Source organism: Dermacentor silvarum, chromosome 10, assembly GCF_013339745.2.
Source record: "Dermacentor silvarum isolate Dsil-2018 chromosome 10, BIME_Dsil_1.4, whole genome shotgun sequence".
Taxonomy (NCBI): domain Eukaryota; kingdom Metazoa; phylum Arthropoda; class Arachnida; order Ixodida; family Ixodidae; genus Dermacentor; species Dermacentor silvarum.
In genome coordinates, this window is record NC_051163.1 from 40,946,927 (window position 1) to 40,974,380 (window position 27,454).

The following is a 27,454-nucleotide window of genomic DNA, read 5'->3' on the forward strand; positions in this document are numbered from 1 at the left end:
TTTAGCCAAACTTTAAAAATATGCAAGTGCACGTACTTGGACAGAATCAAGGTAATGTTGTTTGCCATCGCTTGGAGATACTCAAATTATTTTTTGCATTCCACCTTATCAGATAATTAATCCTAATTAATTAATCAACTTCTCAGTTATTATAGTTAGATGAAAAGTGTCAATGAGAAGATTGTAGAGCAACATGAGAAACTCCCGATACAACTTTCTGTTGCTCAATACGTGCTACATCAAAGCGTTTTTCCGAGTGCGAAAGATGCCCGCGAATACACGCAAACTGCATCGAGCAGCCAGTCACGTGGTAGTTTTGCGTGTATTCGTGGGCATCTTTCATGTTCGGAAAAGCACTTTGAAATAGATTTTTTAGGTGCGTTTCTTGTAAATCTGTGCCATAGTTTCTAATCATAGATAAAGCTGGACACTGGTTCGGACCATGCATATTGATTTTAGCACGGTCTCATAAAACTGTAATAATAGACGCGGACAGCCTTGTTACGTTTGAATAGAGAGGGAACCGAGTGACGCGAGAAAGCAAAGATTATCCGACCGTTGGAAGGATACTCAAAGTTTGAATATATTTATTGAACTGTTAACGAAATTTTTTCAGTCCTATGACGCTGAAGTTGAACTTGAACACAAACACAATGCAAATAGTAACAGGTCGCGCAGACAGGCAAGTTTAAAACAATTGGACACCTGTTCCAAGATGGCAGTGTCAATGTCGCACGAGAAGTTCAAGTTCCTAACACTAACAAAAAACACAAATGCACGCGTTTCGCAACATATGTATTTTATAATAACAAGAAAACAAAAAAAGCGACTTTGTTTTATATACACGAACATGAGCACAGAAACAATGCACAGCATAGAAGTAGTTACGCCAAACTGCTGATAAGATAATTAGTGCCTGTTAGTTTACCTGGTGCAGGGACGCAGTATTTCAAACAGTACTTTGTTCATTCTGAAGGTTAACTATACGAAGAAGTAGCGCTTGTTATATGACGACTACAATTATAAGTCGCTAGAGGTTAACTCTCCCATACGCGAATTTTTCGAGAGCCATCGCTCACGTCTTTTCGTAATTTTTCGGTTTTTGTGAAAGCCATCGTTAAGCAGTACCCCGTTGCTGGCCTCCTAAGGAGGGTGTCATGTGCATGAAATAATGCTACACAGAAAGTAAGGAATAGTTGGCGCTCCTGCAAAAGCCCGATTTTGGTGTCAGATAAGTAAGCTGCAAATTTTAACGCTCATCGAAGAGACGATCTAGAGTTCTAAACGTGAAAAGCATTATCTACTGTCTCAGCTGGTCACACCCTCCTGGACGAAAGCAAAAATATTAAAAAAAAATCCACGACTGAGCGTGTGACGCGTCCTATGTGATCGCGTGTGTCCTATAATGCAGCCTGCTGAAGAGGTTGTAAACATAGTTACAATTATTGCAGATTTTCCCCACAAAATACCGCGTTTATACAAATGATTATCGCACATTGAACTGAACGAAATGTCGACAAAATGTGTGTTTTCGGCAGTTATGGTGTCTGAGCCTGCGCGCTCTGCTGCCGACTTCCGGGACGAACTTTAGCGGCGGTTCGAGTCTTCTTTGTCTTCAACTTGCTGCGGACCTCCGGGCACTTTGGGTCTGAAAAGATAAGATGAAGCAAACACAAATTTCTTCAGAAGGTTGTTATGTGTATGCATCGAAGTAATAAACCTTGTTTTATGCAAGGCAATTTCTTTTCTATTTCTTTTGGTGACAAAGGCGCAGTCTAAGTTACTCCTATGAAAAATGGAGAATATGTACATAGTTTAGCATAGAAAAACACTAATAACAGCGCAAGAAATTCTGGTAGCAGAGAATATATACCTTACCGGCATGTGAAACTTAACTCAATCGAAAATGCTTTGACATTTGCGAATGTGTCTTATTCTGGAAAAAAAAATGTCAGGCTCAACTGTATCGACGTCTTCGTAAGCGTGAACCGTTGATAGTTTTTACGGAATGGTTGTTTGAATAATGTAACTGTCGTGCAGCGAACGGTTATGTAGAGATTACATGCTGAAGTGCATATATGTTTATAATAAATAAGAGAGAATGTTTCTGATTGTAAGATGTAATTAAGATTGAAAACGAACTAAAACGCAGTGATACCTTGTGGTCACAGTGGCACAGAATGTTTAGACTGCACTGTCACTGGGATCGCCCCCCCCCCCCCCCCCCCCCCCAGACGGCGAGATTGGCTGCACTATCCCTGGGATCGGCCCTCGAAAAATGGTGACATGGGCTGCACAATCACCGCTATCGGCGCAACAAAACTGTAAGATATCTCGCCCACCCGCTTCCAAGAAAAGTGGCTGCACTCGGAGAAGAATGCTTCGTGTTAAAGAGAGGCTACATTTTGAGAGCTCCATTTCGGGAACTTCGAAGCAGAACTATTCACAAAGCGCAGTTTTTGCATACCAGCGTCAGAATCCTTATTTATGACGTGTGCGGAGCATGAGATCATGGGTTCGACTACCTGCAACGGCGGTCACATTCCAACGGTGGCGAAATGCAAAACTGTTCTTGTCACCGTGCTTTGGGTGCACGCTCAAGAATCCCAGGTGCTGAACATTAATCCGGAGTATCCGTCTATCAGGGCACCCCTCTTAACCAAATGTGTAGTTTCGCGACGTTGAACTCGACGATTTAAAGTCATTTAGAAGGTGTCAATAAATCAGACGGTGCTGCATCGATAGCAAAACTATGCCTGTTGTTCGCAAAACTATACGCTTGTTATGAATAGAAGATAGTGCACGTTGAATTGCGCGCAGCCATGCTGGAGCAATCGATGCGCCGTACACGATGCTGGTCTGTTCTCTCAATTGTACCATTAGCGCGATGGCTCAAGGAAGATCTTTCTATTGGACACGGCTGCCATTAGGCAGCCAAATGTCCGTGGCTGTTAAGTGTTGTTCGTTCTATAAATTTCCATTTTGAGGTGGTCTTGCTGCAATGTTTTTGTAAGCACCTGAAAAACAAAGAAAAGTAAGCTTACCACCTTCTCTGTATTTTCTATAGGTAAAACTGAGTGGAGGAAAACTTGTTTTATTTAGCCTCGCCAACCACATCCTTGGCCAAACCTAGTCTCGGGCCAAATCTACAGTGAAACCTCATTACAAGAAAGCCAGTTAAAAGAAACTAATGAATACGACAAAATAATCGTAACCCTTCTCGAAACTGTCACTGACACACATGGATGTAAATGTCGTTTTAACGAATTTCTCTAAATGTCTCTATGGACATACGTTTTAATTTATAACGGTGATTTACTGATTATGCCACGCAGATTATAGACAGCCCCCCTCCAACCCCCTCACATGTTGCGTTGCGCCGTTTGCTTGCCAACGTTCGTCTGAATTCTGGAGGCGTTGTTTGCGAGGTGTATTCCGTCGTAGGTCAACGTGCTCCGTCAAAATTTGATTTACGACAGTCAGATCAATGTTCACTTAGCTGTCTTCGTGTGGCCGCCCTCACCGACGTGCTTGGCGACCAGCACCCAACACCCATAGCATTCTTCGACCCGCAAAAAAGCGATGTTACGCACGTGGGTGCGACTGCTACAGCGGTACGACTGGTGTTTTGCGGCATCGCGTTAGCTCGAAAATACTGCTGTAAAGGTAGGCCGCCAAAGTAAATGTCGCGCCTGTGACGACAACATGACGTCACTTCCTATTTAACGGATATGACGTCACTTCATCTTTTGTTACTCGGATACTCTGAAACATGTTTTTCTAGCGACACTATGAAGATGTCGGAAGCCATATTAGAGTGTACTTAGAAAGAAAGAAAAAAAAAGAAAGCACTAGTATGCTCTATATCCATATGCCGCCGCTACTCCCTCGCTGTACCGCCGCTGACTACCTCGTTCCGTGCGTACAGCCTACGGCGACTTTGTTGAGTAATGTGTAGTATTATTACCTGAATAAAGCGTGAACAGTTTGCGGTACATGCTGCTCGTAGTGCCGCGTTCCTCACTGGACGCCAGCTTAAAACAAGAATTATAATTTTCGTTGTGTATAAACGTCGGCTTGTGTGCCGCACCGAACATTGTAGGAAATCGGGGGATTGCGTTTTCGGCCTTACGCTAAAATAGATAGATAGATAGTTAGATAGATGAAAAATAAATAAGTAAATAAATAAGTAAATAAGTAAATAAATAAATAAATAAATAAATAAATAAATAAATAAATAAATAAATAAATAAATAAATAAATAAATAAATAAATAAATAAATAAATAAATAAATAAATAATAATAAAAGAAATCCGATAATAGCCAAACGGTCTGGTAGCGCAGGAAGAGTGAACTGACATGCATATACTCTTCAACCTCGTTATATCGAAGGTTTACTTGCCTATATACTTGCCAATCTGTTCATGCTTTCGGAAATTCCTGGCGCTGAGCCAACATCTCGTAGACAGGTTTTTGTCTATGAGTTGTTACGGCTGAGCCGACCTCCCTAAACGGTTGCAGAAGACGGAGCCTTTGAATTTATTCTTCACAATCATTCTCTCGGGAGTTTGTGACCAATGGCAAGTTTAGGTGAGCTAATAACTATTTTTTTCTAAGAGCAGTGCATCACTTCTCTTATGCCTTGCACAAAGAGAAAAAAAGAATCCACGGGGATCTTTTATGCAGAAGAACAAGCACCCGATGAAAACAGCCTCAAAACCTTCCTCGTGCGCCGATCTTGCCGAAGGCTGGGAACAACACCACGTGTCACAAACACTTTCTAGAATGTAGAAATGTTACTTCTGGGAGTGCTCTCCTGAGAAAATAGCCAACCGCGTGGGTGTCTCATATATAGAGGCGCCGGCGCATACTGCGCACTTCCGTCCACTCCCACGGACGGAAGCGTTTCCGCGATGGAATTTGCGAGTCGCATGCGAAGAAAGTGCATCTTGAAACGCGGAAGCAACGCAATGGCCCCCGGACTTACCAACGTGCGTACGCGAAACTTACTAAAAACTCGGTAGTCCTTTTCTTTCTCGTCAGCTTTGATTGCAGCGTTTAAAAGACGCTCCGTGTAGGTATTTCACGAACGCAATTTACGCGCAAACTTCTTCATATATATATATATAAAGAAGAAAGAGGTACAAAGGCTGTTGTTTGGACACAAGATGCCGCTTCCCGCGGACACGGCTCAGTTCCCGGTTCAGCGTCAGCGAAGCGTTTGCCGACGCTCCTTATATGAGCAGTTGAAGCAGCAGTTCTTATACGAAAGCCCCCCTGCGCTTGAATCCCTCATCACGTCGTTTGAAAGCAAAATACGAGAGAAGTAAGCTAAACCTGCGTCTCCTCGTTCCCTCGATCTTTTCTTGTTTGTATTTTGATTCTTTATTTTTCTGCGGGAAGTGCGACAGAAGGTTGGCTGAAGCTTGCGGAAATGATTCCCTGCGTGCAATTAGAGGCCCTCTGTTTCGTCTCCATTATGCTCCGCTGTATGAGGCCCTATGGGAGTGGAGTAAGACCGTCGGGCAACGTGTTTTGCTTTTTAAAGTGAACTCCGTACTCTGAAATCAGGTAGCTTAAAAACGGCGGAACAACAACGACAAAAAAAAAAGGAATATTTTATCTTTGTATCAGCACTACTGGCACCCATGTGTGGGGTCGCTACACTTGGAGAAGGAAGAAAAAAAAAAACCAGATAATTTGAAGTTTTAGTTAACACCGTATTAACCATATTTACGTGAACTGGTTCATCTGCGCGGGTGCTAGTCACCGTGTCTTTAACGCTCCAGTGACCGGCTGAAGGCGTCTTAGCCGTGTTCCGCCATATAATGGTGTCGTCAAGCACATTCCTAGAGAGATAAGTCGGCAAGGCTTCAAACGAAAATATCTACAGAATGTTTGTTACGTCACGCCGAACCACACGTTCCCGATGAGGTACCTTTGAAATGACGATACGGCCACACTTCAACACATACTGCTGCATGGAACAGCGCGCAATGAGCAACTGCATAGCGGGAAACACAACGAGCCGGAGCGAGTGCCAAGATGTCTTGTCCCCACGTGACCACCTTCTGCGTCATGACGTCACGTGCACATATATCCTGGAAAGTGAAACCACAGCTTATTGATAGAAACGCTATTATAATAAAATTTTACTTGCGGCGCTCTGAAACTTAATTGCCAATATTGTTTTCTGGATTTTCGACGTCTAAGGCCTCAACTTAACGCAAGAAATAAAAAAGTCGACAATGTCAAGACAGTACTCCAATAATGACGACTAGGTTCTACTAGATAAAATAAAAACTACGTTCGGTAAAGTTTCGCCCACACTAACGGACAGGCCTGCCCGCCCGCCGGACCGTGAAACTTGCGAGTAATTTATCAGTAATTCAAGTCGAACGACCAGTAAGCACAATTTTAGCCGTTACGCCTGACGATGCGTTTACAGCAAACGGCCTGCTACCGTTTACCTGGCTACGGTGTGGCGGGTTTGCTGAAGAATTGAGATGATGACTTTTATAAAGAGAGAGACAAAATACAACGTTGACACGTGGTCAGCCAACAACAAAGTGGTTCCTTTTTTTAGACCATATGTTTCCTCAGCCTTGCACTCAAAGGATTATCCCCGCTTGTGTTTGCGATAGCTTAGCGAAGAGGTGACTATAACCTTGGAATTACGGCTGTTAGAAGTACACAAAAAGCAGGGTACCCTTCGATAGTAAATGATTGACGAAAATAAGTACAAATCATAGTCGTTCATCTTGTAAGCTGATGTGCATTTTTCTTGGTCGGATGCTTGGGACTTGTCTTCGACGAGAAGACGAATGAAGTGCCCTTGTCGAAACGGTAATAAAAGGCTTCAGCGGCGTGAACTCCTTGTTCCACCACTGTTAATCACTTCAAGCTCTCATTCCTACCAATGCACTAAAATGGCACTACTACCATTATTCTAAAGCCATAAAGCATTGCATACCCCCGTCAGCTTTTGTAGTGGTGGTTTACATCAGCTTCGCTGGACATCTACTGTCGCAGGGGCTGGATGGCGAGATTTTATTTATGGGACATATTTGTTAGGAAATCGGATTTGTACCTGTGTCGAATTGTCTTTCAAACATGGCTTGAATAATCATATGTTTATCAACCTTATAAGCGCCATGAGAAGGTGTCAAATAGATGACAACCTCTACAAAATGTTTATTGAACGCGTATGAAATCGAAGTTCTCGGCGCTTCCCCCCTCCCCCTTTGGGAGGGTGGATGGAATTCGCGCGGCCACGGCTGCCGATGCTGGGTCAGTATCTCGCCGGATATCTACGCCGATATACAATATATACTCGAGTAAGGGCCACCACCCGTGTAAACGCCACACCAACCAACTTTTAGCCCAATATTCGAGACAAAAAAAAAAAAAAAAAAAACTTGAAAGAGAGAAGCGCTCACGCCGATTGGAGCTTGGGCGGCCAACTGTAGTTTTGCGCGAAGCTGCTAAAAGAATATGCGTCTGACTGCACGTGGTACTGCATTCAGGCGAAAGATTGAGACGATTGCTGAGCTGCATGACAAGCGTGCAGCCAGCCACGATTTCGCCGTAGAGAAAAAAAAATAAAAATGCGGACGTCGGTGGTCAATACAGACAGAGATCATAGGAACAAATACATTCATTGCGAAAACAATAAGGTTGTCTTTTTTGAAACTGAAATAAATCCCCCCCACCCCCACCCCCGACACGCACTCTGTAATGGTCTCAATTCGTCAAAATTGCGGGAAGAAGTGCGGCCTTTACACTAGTATATATGGTACAGCTATATGTAGACCCTAATGCGCACCCGATGCATATACTCCAGCAAATAGGCCTATATATACGTATAGCACGTCCGATATTTGACCAAAAATGGTGTTGTGCCTGTTTGCGCCCCTCTGTTATACGTAATTAAACAATATACCAAGAAATAAAACTTGCACTTATATTTCCGGATTAAAGGTAGTATCTGCAATGCACCAATACATCCTGATGGAACAGCCCACAATATTCAACGGCTTCTTTGGTTTTCTAAAGGCGTTCTAGTGGTAGAACGCCCGCTTCGGCTGCGGGAGGCTATGGGTTCGATTCCCACCGCCGCCGGGTACCCACTGGTTCAAATGGGCACAAGCGTCCCCCGGCCTGGCGTTCGGCTTTTTCAGGGGTGATGCGCTTGGGAAAGGAGCCTGCGCCCTGAATTCCCTTCGAAACGAACGTGAGCACGAAAGAAAAAGTGGTGTCTGGGCCGCTCCCATGGCGGTCATTTGCCATGTGGCGCCCCAAGCACCAATTGAGGTGGGGGTACCTTCGGGTTGAGGTCAAACACCCCTTTCCGAGCGTTGAGGTCCCATAATGGCCGAGCACCAGGCCGGGAGCGCGCTTGTACCTATTTTACCGGTAGGTACCCGGCGGCAGCACTTGCCTCCCACAGCCGCGGCGGATGCTCGTCTACAAGGCCGTCTGTATAGTTGGGCTACCCCCTTCTTTGGCCGTTGTCGTTTGCCGCTATAGTGCATTCTTGCGGGTACGTATTGCGCCTATAATCAGCGACAAGAATGCAGTGGCATATGTACCGTTGTCCAACTGAATTTGCATAGAAGCGCCAGCCATTAGATTCGTTCATTTCCGTGACGTCAAGCGCTTTAATTTTCCCGAGTGCTTAAGACGGCTACTTTCACTGTACAGCTCTTTGTGTCACTGGTATTATGATGAAACCTGAACGTCCTGGCAAGTTACGTGGGAAATCACCTCAGTACTCGACCAACACATACAAATATACGCACACAAAAGGACCCACCTCCCCTTGTACTGCCTTCTCTCCATGCTGGTACTGAACATTAGGGGGACGGCAAGCGTTGGGACCCCCTAATCTAAAACTCTCTATTTTGTTTCATAGGTTTCCAACACTTTTTTTTTTATTGACACCTGAGAAACGCTCTGGAGCGAGTGCGGCGGCCTTCAGTAAAATCGCAAGGACCCACAGATGGTGGCGCCACACCGCGATCCAAGAACGAAACGCCACGAGAAGGGCACGACTTCCGAGATTGCAAGTAAGCAACGCGCGAAATCTCGGAGGCTTCAGCACACAACGCGGTATGCGTTCTTGTTTGCAGGCGTTCTTGTTTTCGGTTTGTGTCGCGATCACGCGACCTAAGCCGAACAGATTTTGCCCTTGTCTGCTTTTCGGACGCCCTCGTCAAAAGGTCGCGCTGTCATGATTTGATTCACACCGTAATTGCTGTGTCGACACCTACCGGAGAATGCAAAATTTTCCTGTAGGTACTTGAATCACTCCTTTAATACTAGCGAGACAGCGTCTCTAGAGAGGAACAAAGGCACTAAATATTATTGTTTATAACTGTAATACATTATATCTTCACTAAAGTCTAGACACTTGTATGTTTTCTTACGGTCTAACGTTACGCAGCATTACGCATGATATGTACGCTAGTTACAACAGTAATACGCACAATCTCTCCTAGAAAAGATAGAGTGGTACGTAGCCAATCTAACCTTTACAATATGCAGATGTGCATATTGCATATGCAGATTGGTAAATATATTCAGGTGGACACAATTTCCTCTTTATGCTGTCGACAGTTCTGCAGCATGCGAGGCAACTATTGAACGGTAATCTATAATGAAAAACACGAAAACTTTGCAACCATACGATGTTTGTTGGTAGCGCTGAAAAAAAAAAAAAACCAAAGCGTAGCTATATATTACGAATATTAGCACCGAATCGCTTGAATTACGAAGGAAAAAGTCACGCCTAGGATTAATTTGCTTACACATAACTGGAAATTAGCACTCGACCATTCTGCATGTTTAAAACGTTTGTTTACAAGGCGTACACGACATAATCAGGCCCTCGCGTGAACCTGTCGTTTTGCAAGAACTGACACTCTTTTTTTTAGTATTGTTTTCCACACACTATGACTCAGTATAATAATAGCACCAAGCCCTATTTAGGAATCCATGCATTTAATAGAATACTTTCAATTTATAAGTTCACCTGGCGATGTTTCTTTTATGCTTATAACGTGTTTTAACTTATGTATATCTCACGACGGTGGTTATTTTCTTGCTTCTAAGTTAACGCACTCTGAATAACCTTCTAAATAGATAATGAAAGTGAAACTTTTCACGATCACGAGGGCTCTCCACTAAAATGGCGGGAGCAAACGGTCTCTTTTGTCTTCCTTAAAGAAGTAACGCGGTCATCAACTGACCTGGTGCGCGCTCCCTCCAGTGCTCGAGGTTCAGCGCCGGTATCTCCCGACAGGGGACGATGCCGCCGGACTGCCGCTCCGGCAGCGTGAACACGTCGCGTGTGACGTGCGTGATGTTGTCTCCGTTCTCGCAGAGCACGCGGGCCAGCGACGGAGCGCTTCAGTTCCTCTCGCTGTTCAGCAGTGAAGGTGCCTTCGTTCAGGTACCACAGTCTGCCCAAAATGAGAAGGGGCGAAGGCGGTTGAAATGTTCACTATTATACAGTGTAACATTCCGAGGTCAAACAGAATACAAGCACAATCTTGTTTTTGCTTCTTCCAGCGCATGCGTGCGCTGCTGCGCGCGCGCGCGCGCGTGTGTGTGTGTGTGTGTGTGTGTGTGTGTGTGTGTGTGTGTGTGCGTGTGTGGGTGCGGGTGTGCGTGTGCGGATGTGTGGGTGTCTGTGTGGGTGTGTGGGTTGCGCCTGCGTTCGTGCGTTTAGCGAGCGTCCGTGAAAGACAACGACGACCCGACGAGGCAATTATTTTTTATTTACCAAGAAGCGTTCATAATTTGCTATATCCTCCCTTGGTTTGAGACGTTCACTTCCAGAACAAAAGAAAGACCTGCACGCCGTTTGGCCTTTGTCCTTCCTCACGCTCTAATTAAATCAGCGGTCTGCCCAAACGTGGCGCCACCGCTAAACTGAATTCTTCAAGAACCGAAGCGTTACAGGATACGGCCCCTGGGCACAAGTTCGCCTACGGCTGAACTTGGGCGAACTTGTGCCCAGAATGAAAAGCAGCACTGAAGTGAAATTTATCGATAGTGGCGAGCAGGATCATCGAACGTAATCTCGCACTTCAAGTCGGTCTGGTCACACGCGTCACATATACCGACCATTCGCTGGTTCTCGCGCAGATTCGAGAATGTGCAGCCAGCGCCTCCTTTGTTTTTTTTTTTTCAAAAACAGAGGAGGCGCTGGTGCAGTACTCTTCGCGTCGCACGTGCAATATGTTTAACACGGCTACTTATAATAGAATTAGCGGCAACGTTAACACAGTTTCGTACAAAAAAGGGAGCCGTGTGCAAGAGCAATTAATCGACCACAGTGACAGTTCTGTAAAGCGGCCAGTGACAAAGTACAATGAACAATACTTGACGATATATGGATGGATAACGGGCGCAAGAACGCAGGCAAGGAAAAACGCGTGGAACGCTAACTCGCAATAAGTATTTGTTCCGGAAAGAAGAGATATATAATAGCACCAAAGTTAAACATCGCACGAAAGCTAAAGAGGCGAAACATAGGCAGAAACAAAATTGAAGGACCGAGGCCAAGATATACCGCGATTCCTTACACGATATCACAACTTATGCGTGTTAACATATGGCAAATACAACCGGCTTAATCTTTTTCCTCTGTAGCATCTCTTGCATTCGTCGGTTATGATGTCGGTGCAAGATTACAGTTGCTTAGAATTTCGGATAGCAGCATTTCTAAAAAGTGGAACACCTAGCACGTATTTTTTCTTGTTCTGATATTTCCCTCAGGTTCATCCAAGGTTTCGTTGGTGCTTCGATGTGTATCGCTTCTCTTCGTTCATTTTTTAAAATGTTTGTATATACATTACGATTTGACTTGTTTTAGTTGAATGTCATGATCTGCGCTCTATATGCTTGAACAAACAGTTGAACTTTGACAACTGCAAAAATTTTGCATTCTGGGGCTCTCGACTGTCTTGTCTGTCCCTGGTAGGTCGCAAAGTTTTCGATTTTTCTTTTTTTGTCGTGCTTCTTATGACAAGACGTGTGCGCACTTAGTTGTCTCAAGGAAGATCAGAAGCCACAATTTGGCGGCTGTTCTTCATTGATCGTTCTGCTTGCATCACGAGTAAAGATACCGTGCTCCGATATGACCAGCAACGGGCGCAAGAAGAGACGTTTAGGAACCGTGATATCAAAATGTGTAGTTCAAGCCCAACTTAGCCTGTTTTACATAGAGCACACATTTATGGCGATAGCTCTGTTTTTATAATTCTCATCTTTAGAGACTCAAATATATGCTTACAGCGGTACACGTAGAATACGGTTCCAATGCTGTAATAGTACCATTGTCTTCCCCCCCCCCTCTCTCTATATATCTCTCTCTCTTTGGTTCGTGCGGTAACATGGCGGTAACTGCCATGTTACGAAATTATTATAACCTTGCGAAAAGAGGAAGCTCGACACGCTCATTAGGTCCGGTATCAAAAGACTACTCGGCATCCCACAATGTGCTAGCACGGAGAAACTATTGGAGCTTGGTGTTCACAATACTATCGACGAATTAATCGAGGCACATCGAACTGCACAGATCACCAGGCTTTCGTTAACTAAGCCGGGTAACAAAATCCTAAACGAAGCAGGCATATCATCCATACAACCACCGCTCGACAGATACCCCCTGTCCAAAGAAGCCAAGGAAGCTATAACGGTCGATCCCGTACCGAGAAACATTCATCCGATATATAACGAGGGCCGAAGAATCGCACGGGCTAAAGTCATCCTTCAAAGAGTTAATCCGTACGGGGCAGATGCACTCTTCGTTGACGCGGCCAAATACGGCGGCGAAAATAAGTTTGCAATCTCGGTCGTAGACGCGCGCGGAACGCTGATTAGCGCTGCATCCGTTTGCACTAAGCACGCAAACGAGGCGGAGGAAACCGCGATAGCCTTGGCGCTTAACGCTGCCAAAGGCCCAACAACTGTTTTCTCCGACTCACGCACTGCCGTCAGGGCCTTCTCGTCAGCCCTAGTGTCTAAGCACACGGCTAGCCTAGTCAACAAATCTCTTGAAAACACTGCGGATAACGAGACAGGAGGTCACCACATCGTCTGGTTCCCGGCCCACGTTAAAGGCGTAGTTAATCAAGCGGGATGCAACCCCAACGAGCAGGCCCACTGCCTAGCGCGTGAATTCACGAACCGCGCCCGGGCTAGCGGTCCAGCTCTCTCACAGGATTGCTCCCCTAAAGACCCTCTTATCACCTTTAACGAGATCACATCCCACTACAGACTGAGCAGAAGGAAATTCCCTCCCCCTCACCCAAAATTAAACAGGGCTCAGTGTGTCACGTTCAGGCTCTTACAGACGAGATCGTACCTCACCCCCAGAGCGCTCAATCGGATAGATTCTAACTTCCCGCAATCGTGTTCCAAATGTGGGCACGACTTCTGCTCTTTCGATCATATGCTCTGGCTGTGCCCGTCCAACGCGGGCTCTGATCTTCACGACAAGTCCAAGTGGGACGCCCTACTGCAAAGCGCGGACTTTACGCATCAACGACAGGCCGTCCAGAGGGCCCGCGACGTCGCCGAGAGTCACCAGCTCCCGGTTCCGTCATGGGCGGAGCCACCAACTTGATTGGGGTGCCTTCGGCTCCCCTAATCTTTTTCCTCAGGACCTTTTAATAAAGTTCTTGTCAACTGTCAACTGTTGCGATTCTTTGACTGGCTTTAAGATTCTGTGTGCATCTGTGTTGAAACATGTGCATTACTACTGCTATAATTATGATGAGTGATTTACAGGATTTTGTCTGTGACGTGAACGCTCACCTGTCAGCGTCGCGCAATCGTGAAAACTGCAGGCTTAGCAGACAGGTCAGCGTCGGTCCCACCTTCGACCCCGGCAAGGGCTCCTCACCGATAGCACCTACCCAGACGTCGATGTTGTCTGAAATAAAAGACAGAAATGAACAAGAATGTTGTGCAGAGGAAAAAAAAAACTTTCCTTGACGGCTGCAGGCAATAACATGGTCTAGAGAGAGCAAGGAGAGGAAAGGCAGGGAGGTCAACCAGAAGAGCGTCCGGTTTGCTACCCTGCACTAGGGGTGAGGGAAAGGTCTAACCTATATACTGACGCAAGGACCTCGTAAACAGATGATGCTTGTTAGTTTTAGAAATAGGGTAACCTAAGCTGCGGGCTTCCGTCCACGGGGCGTTCAAAAGAACGCATATAGCGTACAGTAGAGCCGCTTGTGCAAGCCAATCCGCTTGTGTAAGCTATTTATAAAACTGCTTATTTTGGGCTGAAAAATGGTGGTGAATGCACAATTATTTAGAGTGGGAGGCGTTAGCAACTCTCACTTTAAGCCAAGTAAGCTGCTGATACATAAAATGTCGCCATGTCACACGATAATCGAGAGCTTTCAAGGCGAATACCACGCGCTAATCTAGGGTTTGCTGTTTTTAATCTAAACAAAGAGTTCGAGTTGTACAATGGTCTACGCACGGAAACTAAATGTTTCTATCAAATCAGTTGTGCAGATATCCTGTAGGATGAGTAAATCCTTGCGGATCTCCGGAGAACCTATATTTCCCCCATTCTGCGGCACTGTGTTTCGAGTTGACGATTAATTCGGCCTCATCCCGCAGTCTAATAGCTTCCTGGGTTAGCTCAGATGCTGAAACAACCACCCCCCCCGGAAAGCCAGTGGTTCCGAATTCGATCCCTGTTGACCAAGATAGTTGCCTTTCTGATCAACGCGTATGGGTTTCCTTTGTAGCACTTCGTTTGCTGTCGCGTGGATGAGACCTTTTTTTTCATCTGAACTTCTTTTTATTACGGCACGCCAAGATTGGATTAGCGTATGCGGCACACGTCTGTACCTGATCGTCTGTAACTTCCTAATAGCTGCTTGCTTCGCTTTCGATCTGCGGAAAGAGAAGTTTAAAACGACCGCACCAGCTTTACGAAACCCCGGAAAGCCTTCCTCCCATCTCTCCATGCAATAAAAGTTGAAGTTCCGAGATGTGCGCTAATATGCTTTGACCACTTCAAAGCTATATATATAGCGGTGTAGGCGGGGCCCAATTCGAAACAACCGCCTTCGAAGCTGTACCATTGAAAGGACGAACGAAGGTGCTGCATCTATTGAAGGTGACAATTGTATGGTGGAACGGTGGTGAGGGAAGGGACATCATGATCTGTTTTGCTGCTTGGAATACCAGTGTCGAGCCGCAGTGGCTATGACGAGAGGAACTTTCGTGCATAAGGTCATAAGAGGCGGTCGCAAGAGAAAGCAGGCTTCTCTGCTTATGCGCCTCGCAAACCTTATGAACTGTTCTCGTATTCAGCAATTTGATTGCTCAAGCAAAGAGAAAAAAATAAAGGAAATAAAACAATTATACTAGCATAAATCGCACATATCATTTCCATACGGAGTTCTAATTTCTAAAAGTGACTTGTATATGTCTCGGAAATTTCGCTGTTGACAGGCGCAAGGTGTTTTTGGTGGGTGATGAGCAAGTGAACTGTGGGATATGCGATAACACTTGGAATTTACGGCTTGCAATAAGAACATTGGCACATTTCGTGCAGTAGGAAAGAACTACCTTGTGCAAAGCTTTCGACAACGCATTTTTACCTGCTTAACATTTATTGCAGATGGCGAAACTATAGGAAGTCATGATGAATGTAGGTTATTGCAGTAAAGCAATCGCAAATTTGTAGCCTTTGGAAACGTTGGTTTCTGTTCATTAGAACACTTACATAGTGTTTGTTTGAGCTGTAGATATATGAGACAAAGAATACGAGTGTCGAATGCCTGAAAGAAACAAAGCTGACCTGGGGAGGTAAGTAGATGGGGAAACTGACACAAACCATTCAGGTAGTAATAACCGCGAAACAAATTAACGCTGCATAACCATCTAATTGCCAAGGGCCCTGGTAATGTCCCTAACGTTAGATTGAAACGCAACCACTGGAATGTTTACCAGAAAATAAAAAAATCAAGTAATAGTAACACCCAAGAACTTAAGGACACTGATGCCAACAATTCAGTTATAATGCCAAGCTACATAACAAAAAATTATACGTAGATTACTGTAAAAAAAAAAGGTAGCTTACAGACTTGTTACTGTCAACAGACCCCCCCCCCCCCCCTTTTTTTTTTTACACGGTGACGTGAAAAAAATTGTCGCAGTTTCAACCGAAAGGCGAAGCATCAATTGCGATAGCAAATTAGTAGAGAGCTATACGGAGTAAGTAAGGATAGTAGTTTTATCAGCTGTATAAACTTGGACATGCAGCAGCACCAGCAACGCGCAGAACTGTTATCGACGCCGTGGGCGTTTTGCCCGCGTTCGCACCGAACGCGTGCGGCGTTGGTGACTGTTGCCGGTGCCTCTGGGGGCGGCTCGTAGGTTTTCGACGAGATTAAAATGGGACACTCATCGAGCAGCGTCGGAAATCTTACCTACCTTCTCGCCTCGCAACGTTTTATTGCGATAGCAATTATATGGACACTCCAAAGCAGATTTCTGTCGTCGGCGTCGCCGTCGTCGTCGCTGTCGCCGTCGCCGTGAGGTTCCGTATGACGTCAATAGAGATGAAATCGTCGCCGCGCGCCGCCGAACGCTGTATGTGCGAGTGAAAGGGCGTGGGGGACGCGCGCTTTCACGGGGAGTGAACGCACGGCGGAGAACAAACGCGCGTTCTGCGCCGTGCCCCCTTAAGGGCTGCAGAAGTAGGCGTCTCTTTCCTCCTTTACAATCACCTATATGTAGAGCAAACGCGCCTTCTTCCGACGCGTGAAAGGCCGTTGGGGGGGGGGGGGGGGGCGGAGGGGAAGGGAGGCGACGTTTAGCTGCGGCACCAAGTGCCTATTTATATCAGAGGCTCCGGCAACAGTCACCAACGCCGCACGCATTTTGTGCGAACGCGGACAAAACGCCGACGGCGTCGACAACAGATCTGCGTGTTGCCGGTGCTGCTGCATGTCCAAGTTGATACAGCTGATAAAGCTACTATCATTACTCCGTATAGCTCTCTACAAATTTGCTATCGCAATTGATTCTTCGCCTTTGAGGCGAAACTGCGACAACATTTTTTTTTAATATAAATATGCATTTGGTGCCTCAGCTAAACGTCACCTCCCCTCCCTCCCTCCCTCCCGTCCCCCCACGGTATTTCGCGCCACGGAAGAAGTCGCATTTGCTCTCTATATAAGGTGATTGTAACGGAGGAAAGAGACGCAGCCGTTCAGGGAGCACGGCGCAGAACGAGCGTTTGCTCTCTGACGTGCGTTCGCTTCCCGTGAAAGCACGCGTCCCTTGCGCCCTTTCACTCGCACATACAGCGTCCGGAGCGCGGCGACGATTTCATCGCCGTTGACGTCATACGGAACCTCACAGCAACGGCAACGGCGACGGCAACGGCAGAAATCCGCTTTGGAGTGTCCATATAATTGCTATCGCAATAAAAGCGGTGGTTGACGGACAGATACTCTCGACCGTAGGTCGCTGCTTTTCTGCTTGATAACCAGCCGTTGTAGTACGGACCTCCCCATTGTACACATTTCACGGCTCAAACTTTGATGTCCATGCATTACATTTATACAAGGTGAATCAGCATGAAAATGTAAAAAAAAAAGCGTTCAGAAGGCTTACAGTTATATTTTAAATAAAAATATTACCAGGCACGTTTAGTGTACAATGCAAAGACCACTTAGTAATAATTAAGGATGAAGGCACAGTGCATAGCTTGTGACAGCATGAATTCTAATGAGGTGTTTCGTTTCATATTTTTTCCGAACTGCACTTGAATCTGTAGCGAAGTGTTGAAGAACTGAAAATTACTTGACCAATTACAGCACGTAGTCATCCATTATTGTTGAGGATACAAAAGGGACTCACCGGGCGTCTTGTAGAGGCGCTCCAGTTTGCGCCTGAGCTGAGCGCTGGTTATCTCGTGACGTAGATCTTCTAAGCTCTCGGCCCGCGAGAGGTTGCAGAACTGACGCCATTTGTTGTATCCCGGCATTCCGTGGTCTCGACCCCGTTGAATGTTGAAGGAGGCCAAGTCTTGGGCCACCACTAGGGCGGGCTGCGTGACGGAAAATTTCTGGTAAATCTGGTGCATTGTGTTGAAGCGTACTTGATAGAATTGCAGAACATGACAGGATGTGTACATATATACCACAAGGACCGTTTTTGTTGTGCAGTGTAGGAGTAAAGCAAGAGTCACATTTAAACATCACAGCCGCCACGTACAAAAAAAGTAGCTACATGCACCAATCTATAGTGGCTGTTTAGTTTTAACACCTCTAACACCATTTCAATCAATCAATTAATCTATAATAACTCAAAAATCAATCAATCAATCAATCATTTACGGTGGTAAAGACAATGCTGTTGCCGCGAGCCATGCCGCATGAACAAGGGTGTTGTCATGGATCACAAACGAAAGAGTACTATTTGTGATATTATTTCAAGGGTTGATGCTTAAAATTTTTCTCCCGTGTGATGTTCATTTTGTGTCGTGGTACTGAAATCTATAGGACACTGGAATATTTTGATGCATAAAAACTCACTCGATCATTGCATTCTACAAGCACGAAACAATGAGGTAGAGACGTCGAGGTTAACAACGAAGCTTGACTTTAGAAACTAAGGATGGGACAACGAGCGATAGCACAAGGAATGAAAAAAAAAAAACGTAACGTTAAGAGACAGTGGCATATGTATTATAGAGAAAACGGGTGCACTTGATATTTTAGTTGAGAATAACAAGAACAAATGGAGTTGGGCTGTCGATGTAATGCGTCAAGCGCATAACCGCTTGATTAATTATTAGAGTTACCGAACGGGTACCAAGGGAAGCGCAGTCGACGATGGCAGGGCGAGGTGGTGCGACAGCTAGGAAAGGCCTTCGTCCTGTAGTGGACATAAATATTGGCTGCTGATGACAGCTATATATCGCACCTTTCTATAACTTAAGGATTAAAACAAGCTGCGCTAGGGAGCTTGTTAGAAACAAAAGTATAACAAAAAGTCATAACGTGTTTATAGAAAAGAAGACCACTTCCAGCACGACTATGCCAATGGCATCAAATAATAAGTGGAGGCGTACTGCTTGCTTTACAAAAGAGATTATTTGGACTGGTTGTTATAAATTACATGCCCCTGTCAGAAAAGCCCCAGGAATGATTTTATAATATACAAAACTGAAAAACAGATTACGGCAGGACTCATCTCTCGATGGCAGAGCGATTAACATTCGAGCATGTAGCAACCCCGATATTTCTGAAGTCAAGTTTGTTCAAGATCTGTAGTTGTCATTTTGAGACTTCCGTTGCTTTTGGTTACATGTGGGCTTAATCTGGTATCCCCCCATGTTTCTATGGCACTCGCTAGCAATAGTAACGCTTGAGCATGACGGCATTATGGCGACTGTATGGTGCCGACGCACTAAATGACTATGGCATGACAGAGCAGGAAAGACGTCGATGGGCTGGACAAAGGTGGTATGACGGCAATAGCATATATGATGACAATTATATGACCATTCTTAAATGATGACGTCGGTATAACCTCGACAGCGTGCCGACGCCAACATGAGGACAGTCGGATGACGACGAGTGTATGACGACAGTGGTGAAACGGCGACTGTATCACAAAGCCTGGATGAACAACGATGGCCTGACGGGAGGCGATTGACGAATCATGAAACGGCGATGTTGGAACGACCGCGATGGTATCACCACCACGAGCACATACGTAATGACCCAAGCTATTAGACAACTTGGCCCACTGGATCGGCGTAGAAGGCGGTACGGCGACTGCATGACGATGATCGAACGGCCATGACGTCATCACGACCTTGATTATGCACATAGTGGCCCAAGCTGGTAGATAACTTGGGGCGCGGTGTGGGCGTAAGCGGCTAGATAGATTGATAAGATGGATAGATATGTTCAAAACGTCTGAAGTAGGCAAATGATGCTAATAGCATTAAAATGGGATATTGTGTCACTTCGTGTGTGGTCAGAGGAGACATTGCACGTAAGGGGTTTCCATGTGAACTCAGTAGACGGCGGAGCTGTGTTTAGCAACTCACTGATCGGCTTGTTGGAGCATTCGGTTGAACCTTACGCGAGTGACACGGTAGGTCCAAATATTGAGAAGCGAGACATATAACCATGAATCAGAAAGTTCGTTACGGAGAAGAGGCATTATTGCAAAGGCATGTCATCGACTGACACCAAAGATACCGCGAATGCAGAGACATCGGTGTAAGACGATCCCAGAGTCGACCACCCGTCAACGTGACATACCACTGCGAATGAGGAACGTGTGAGGCAGTCACTGCACGAGAATTGTCGCTTCATTGCGCCAAAAATATCAGATCTGAAAATGAACAGCGATGTGTGTCAGCAGGTCTTACGCAACGATTTAAGCCAAGAAAAACTAAAAACTAAAACCGGTTCTCGCACACTGGAAGCCGAAAGAAATCAAACAATCACTGCCCAACTTTTGGAAAGGCCCAGAAGTGACTCCAAAATTAACTTGTTTTAGTCGTTCACTGCCGATTTGGTACCGAAAGGGTTAAAGGCTATCGCTGTAGAAGCTTCGCCGGCATTAATGTAACGACACCAATGGTTATCGACCACATGGTTATCCGGTAGCATGTAAATGGGCATAGACATATAATATTAGGTTAAGCTGTATTCGTCAGTTGCGCTTCGGCAACAGAATACAGTGACTTAACGAAAGTTCGGGTGCGGCAGCTGCCACCGATTCTTTTTGTGAACTGGGTCCGTCAGTGTTTCCTTAACTGCTTTTCTGCATAGCGCTCTCACTTTGCTGCTCGTTGAGTGTCTCTCTTTATCACTCGTCAGAGCAGAGGAATAACCGGAGCTTCTAAGAGGTGCTAATGTATCTATTGCGTATTATTAAAAAGGAGAGAGAAGGGTCTCTTCTGCCATCAGAGGAGTCTTGGCTCGCCAGGCAGGCGAAGACAAACTCCTAAAGCTCCCGCATCAGATTGCCGTTGCGTAATTAATTTTGACAGCGTCTTTTAGGGTTTTGTTATTTGTTTATCGGCAAGTAAGTACAGCATTGCTAGTATAAAAGAACGAAATGCTCATCCTAGCACTTTTCGAGAACTTGTGCGCTCAAATGAGCTAAATTGAAGATAAGAATTTTGCATCAGTGACCTCCCATTGACAAACCGGCGCAAGGTTTCAGCGCAAAGTGCCACAAAGCAAAGTTTTGTTTGAAGTTTCTTCATAAATAGCAAACCATTTTCTGTGATCTATACTCTACCGCTCTAAAGTGGATTTAAGGTTTCCCTTGAGTAACCATTTAAAATGACGTCTGAGTTTATTTGAACCAATAACTCCACTATATCAGGAAATATCTCAATACAAGGAAGGTTAAAATACCATGGTCAAAAGGGGATAGAGTGCTTTGGGGTGGAAGTGCTCTTCAATGATGGTCACGTTGCGGCGCGATTCCAAAACGCGAAGTAATGTCATTTTGGACTAAGGGTCTTAGCTACTGGTAAGGGCTATCTTGAGCAACATTTTGAAGGCTACCGAACGAGGCTCTTTCAGAATAAACAAAAAGTACAGCTCTAGAAAAAGAAAACTCTTTAGGGTGGGCAACAAAGCTCAGACAACTCTTTTATTCGATCACCACTAAAATCGAGTTAAGCGAGATGCCGATCGAAAATCTAAATGGCCAGAGTACAGTGTGTGTTAGGATGTTAGTGACCTTAGCTGCGATACATATCAGGATACATAAAGAAAAAGCAAAGCTGTTGTTTTTGGGAACACTGACTCCTACCTTCAAATAGCTATTGTACACGTGGAACACTTTTACCTGCAGGAGGTGTTACGATGTTCTCGACTGCGAATTACCTGATGAAACTGAGGCCGAGTGACGACCACCTTAAGTATAGAACTGAAAGCATCGAAATTGAATGAATTGCTACTAAACGAAACAAACAAAAATTGTTTGCGCGATAGCAGAACGATAAGCTACTTTTCTTCAAGGTTCTTCAGTTCTGAGAATGTCACTGTCTTCTGCTTCTTGATTAAGATAATATCTAGGAGCGCCAAGGACGAAATAGGAAACAACTGTGGAACACACGCACTGTGGGAGTCGGGGCACGTGACACTTCTTTGATGTAGATAGCTGGTGCTAATGCTAAATGCGGTGAAGTCATATGATGTTGCAGTACTGCAGACACACACCATGTTACCTTATGAAGATACCGTTTTGCGTTATCTAGACGCTACATTGATGTCATGCATGAAATAATATTGCTGATATTGAAGCTATACACGAAAATAGGCTGACTCTACCTTCAAAGAAGTGACTGATCGTCACCGCTTCCCGTTCGGTGAGCCATTGCACCTCCCAACCGAGACGTTCGGTAAGTGTCTTTTAGAGTCGCACAGAGCTTTACACGTACAGATTCCATTTGCGGCAGATAAATCAGCGCCATTACGCAAGTAATTCCTTTCCGAAATCCTGCATGCTAAAGTCACAGCTGTTCTTCGTTCTTTCCCGCTCTAAGAAAACTATAAAACTCACGCAGGTGCCAACCAACAACACAAGATATGCCAAGCAAGTTCCACCAAAACAATGTTGCAAAGTAAAGTGCTAAATGCATCAAGAAAGTTGATTTCTTTACAGTGTATAGCTGTATACACGACTCCTTTATGCGCGTCTCCCCACTTCTCTTGAGGCTGATATACTGCCACTACAAAGTGGTCTGTTTCCTGCTTGTTCCTGCACACCCCACGCTGTTGCATCAATCACAGGCCTACAACCACGCGCATAGCAATGTGATGCCAAATGTGCCTGACCAGCGTTTTTCAATCTAGGTGAATATTTTCGTTAACTCTTTTGCCCATATGTCACCACGGTGTCCCGGCGCCACACAATCCTTGGCTTGTGTCATGTAAGCGTCGTTTCTGATTGTGCTTGGCAAGTACGCGTACGTGAAAGCGGGGGCCAACAGGGCGACTAAAAAGAAAGCCGCAGTTCCACCCGAAAAGCGAAGCGTAGATTGCGGCAGCAAAGTACTAGACAACACCACAAAGCTAGCCTCGTAGTTTCCTCGGTTGTGTAAATTGCAGTAAATATTCGCTTACTCATTACGTTACCAAACCTGACGCAGCGTGTGCACGGGCAAACATTATAAGACATCATTCGATGACCGCGAACACGCTATGGCAACAATGGCGCGATGAAGAGCGGCAGGGGCGGCGAGTGAATTACACTTTGGGCTGCCTCCCTCTTAGACGCGAAGTAGGCGCAGGAGAATACAGCTCCCACGAAGCCATCAACCCTCTGCGAGCTTAGCTTTTGACCCACAGCAGATCACCTCCAAGATAGGGCGCGCGTGGTCGTGCTAAGCCGTGGCATTCGCCGCCGCCCACATACAAGAGGGAAGGCGCGCCAACCTGCCTCGTTTTCATTTCCCCCTTCTAGTGCGCGCTCACCTTTCCGCTCCCCCCCCCCCCCCCCCCCCCCCCCGTCCGTTCGTTTGGCACTCAAATAGAAAAGTTATTGTGCGCAGGGCAACCGGTGAGTCGGCAGATGTCGTTAAGGATTACAATGATCTTCGTGCTCTAGTGGAATGAACGTAACTTCTTGTTGTTATCATTTGACTCTGTGGTAAAATGCATCTTTTGAGATACCTTGGCAAGGAGGATTGGTTCTTGTCCTTGGCCAATGAAAAAATGGACTTTCGTACACATGAACATTAAAGCAGTCTCCAGCAAGCTACCTGAATTAGAAGCATTTTTTTCTGATATAAATAGTCAGTGCAATGTAGTCATGCTAAGCGAAAGAGAGTATTGCTCTGATAATGCCTTTTGCCTGCCTCTAAAAAAAAGTATTTCATAAAAAACCGAACCTCACGTCGCGGCGGAGGAGTATCTGTTTTGAGAGATTATTCTCTATCATGTTATCTTTTAGCCGAGTATTCTTGTATGACAGAAAACTGAAATTTTGTGTGTCCGAACACCGGGTCTACTATTCGCAGTATGTTAACGCCCCCAGATGGTTTATTGGAACCTCTTTATTTAATCTTTAGAGCGCATGCTAGAATTTGCGTCAGAAAACAAATGTAAAGTGGTCTTAGGAGGCGACTTCAACTTTGATACGAGTTTCGATGGTGCCAGGAAAACGACATTTCAAAGAGTTTTTGTGTCGAGCGGATGTATAAATGCAGTTGAAACTTTCACGAGAATAATAGAAACTACGAAAACTACCTTTGATCTTTTTATAACGAACTATAATCCATTCTTAGCAACTAGTTGAGTCTTAAACTGTCCTCTTAGTGACCACAAGCCAATAGTCATGTTTCTCCACACAAGAGCAAACGAAACCGAAAAAGATAACACTGAAAAAAAAAAACATTTCAAACAATAAACGAGCCCACATTAGCTTCCTTTAAAGATGTCTTGAGACAAGCATCTTGGAAGGAGGTTTTTCAACAAAACGAGTCTGAGCCAGCGTGCGACATTTTCTTTAAGAAATACTCAGCTGTTCGTGCGTAACATTTCATACACAAGAAAAGAAACCACAAAGCTTATCGGAAGCCTTGGATCACTAAGGAGCTTCCGAAAAAAAAAAAAAACTAAAGGAAAGAGATAAGCTTTACGCGAGGTTATAGAATCTCGGAACGGCGAGGATCTGAAATACTTCAAAATTTTAAGAAATAAGTTAAATACAGAGCTAAGAAATACAAGAAATCGCGAATATTTACGTACATTTTCTTCATGCGAGGGACATCCAGAGAAGATGTGGAACAAATTAAATGAGGTAATGGGACGAAATCAAAACACAGAACCTATAAAGAAAGTTTCTGTAAACATATGCCTTTTAACATCATATCATTTAGTCAATGCATTTAATCATTAGTTTACAGACACTGATTCCTATTCATCACAAAGCCCACCACATACATTTCAGTTCCCTGTAACTATGGATGGATGAATGGATGGATGTAAAACTTTAATGTAACTATGGACACAATTTTTTTTTCAGGCGACAACCCCTGCCGAAGTTTGTTCAGTTTTTCTCAAACTGAAAAATTCATGTAGCTGCGGTGCTGCCGGCCTCCAAATAAGACCGATCAAACATGGCATTTGTGACATTGCACCTGTGTTAGCTTATATCTATAACTTACGCATAACATCAGGTACTTTTCCTGAAAAAATGAAAATCGCAAGAGTGATTGTGTTATATAAGAAAGATGACAAGCTCGATATAAAAAATTACCGCCCGATATCTATTCCCCCGCAGTTTTATAAAGGTCTTCAAAAAATCATTCTCAACCCATTATCATCTTTCAGCAAGAAACATAAACTAATAACACGTGCACGCGCCCAATACGGTTTTCATCAAGGTAAATCAACAGAACTAGCACTTGTAGCACAGAAAGAATACGTACCGCAAAACCTCGAAAATAAGTTACGTGTAATTGGTCTCTTGATAGACTTCACAAAAGCCTTCGACTGCTTAAATCATTATCTCCTAATACTGAAGCTTGAAAGATATGGCATCAGGGGCCTTCCTTGTCAGTTACTGACATCCTACCTTAGAAATCGGCAGCAATATGTGTCTATAAACAATAGCATCTCATCTACACCACAAATACTAACAGGTGTACCTCAGGGAAGTATCCTTAGTCCATTTCTATTTAATATCTACATAAATGACATAGTTCTTATCCACCGAGAGGCAAAATTCACAAACTACGCAGATGATACAAGTGTTTTTTAATCAAACAACTCATATACAGCCCTATAGTTCATTGGTGAAGCGAACAATCTTTTAACCCATCTCTCAAAATGGAGCCAGGACAATTTTTAAAAGTAAACTCCAATAAAACACAGCCAGTCATCTTTAAACCAAGAGGTACGTGTAATTCATTGACCCACAAGATATTTTACAACTCTGAGAATATAGAGGTTGTTGACGCGGTAAAAGTACTTGGTGTATACTTTACCGACACATTGCAATAGGACGCTCACGTGGATTTTATACTCCAGAAACGGAGCCGCATAACAGGTATACTACATCGAAATCGATAACTCTTACCAACGTCAGTTAAATTGATCATTGATAATGTACTGTTTGCGTCGCATGTAAATTATTGCCATCTTGTGTGGGGCACAACATCAGCTCTCTAAAATCTACTGCTTCAAATAAAAAATAATACGCGCTATTGCAAACGTGTCATACAGCTCACACACTGAAGGTATTTTCACCAAGTACAACATAACGAAAATTCATCATCTCTACACACGAACTCGCCTATGCACCTACTACTTTCAGGTAAAAGGTAGAAGCAACTCCAATAACAAATATAGCAAACTTAAAAGAGAATACACCCACATATGACACGCACAGCCATGAAAATGGCTCATTCCTTTTTCGAGAACAAATTACAGTCATCAAATTGTCACAAACACCTTGACACCATCGGAGCTCATCTGTCTTGCCAAAAACTATCATTTAAATCACCGTGGTACAATGAAACAACGTGCATTCACAGTATAACAAAGTGTAATTACTTCCTTTAACGATGTAACCCATTGTTGTTTGTTTTTCATTTATGAAAGTGTTCTTTACCACCGGTCTGCAAATATGTGAAGGGGGCCATGTGCCACTCAAGCTGCCAATAAGCAGCTTTTACCTTGGCCCCCTCCATCTGATTGTAAATGGGCCCAAATAATATGAAATGAAATGAAAAAAAAAAGAAAATAAATAGCCTTTCTCAACGTATTTTGGGCTTCACATTGCAATCTTGTTCTGGCAGCGGCATATTACGGCATTCCATGGGCCCAAATATAGGGCCGTGTGCAACCCTATCGTAAGTTAGCTACGTCGAGGAAGAAGCAAAACAGGCCGTGGGTCTCCGTCCGAGCAAACTGAATGATCGGGATCAGCGCGCAGATGTTATCTTCAAAGCAACCATCTGTATACCCCTCAAGTGATTCTGTAGTTATTTCAGGGTGCCGTTTCGCTGGGCCGATGCACTGATCCAGTTCTTCAGGACCCGAGAAAGTATGCCGTACAGTACACTATCATCACTATAAGCGGTCAGTATTGCCGCAAGATTATGGCATATAATACTTTCTTTCATGGTTGGCGCGCGACTTTCCGTTCAAGACACTTTGCGCGTATTCGCGGGCTTCTTTCAGGCTCAGAAAAACGCTTTTATAGAGCATGTATTGAGCAACAGAAAGCTGCATCGGGAGTTTTTCATGTTGCTCTACAATTTTCTCATTGACACTTTTCATCCAATTATAATATTTGAGAACTTGATTCTTTGGGACTAATTACGTAATTAGGCGGAATACAAAAATAATATGAGCATTTACAAGCGACGGCAAATAACATTACCTTGGTTCTGTCTAGCTACGTGGCATCTGC

At 44.6% G+C, this 27,454-nt stretch overlaps 1 protein-coding gene across 1 annotated transcript in view; it reads right to left on the reverse strand.

Annotated features, from left to right (window-relative positions):
* Window positions 1-570: 570 nt before the first annotated feature.
* The window catches only part of LOC119431477 (peroxidasin-like), a 67,092-nt gene continuing 40,208 nt past the window's right edge, over window positions 571-27,454 (reverse strand). The window contains 5 exon segments of the mRNA XM_049657873.1: window positions 571-1,648; window positions 10,252-10,402; window positions 10,404-10,464; window positions 13,829-13,946; window positions 17,909-18,098. Coding sequence (XP_049513830.1) covers window positions 1,539-1,648; window positions 10,252-10,402; window positions 10,404-10,464; window positions 13,829-13,946; window positions 17,909-18,098 — 630 coding nt within the window. The 3' untranslated portion in view covers window positions 571-1,538.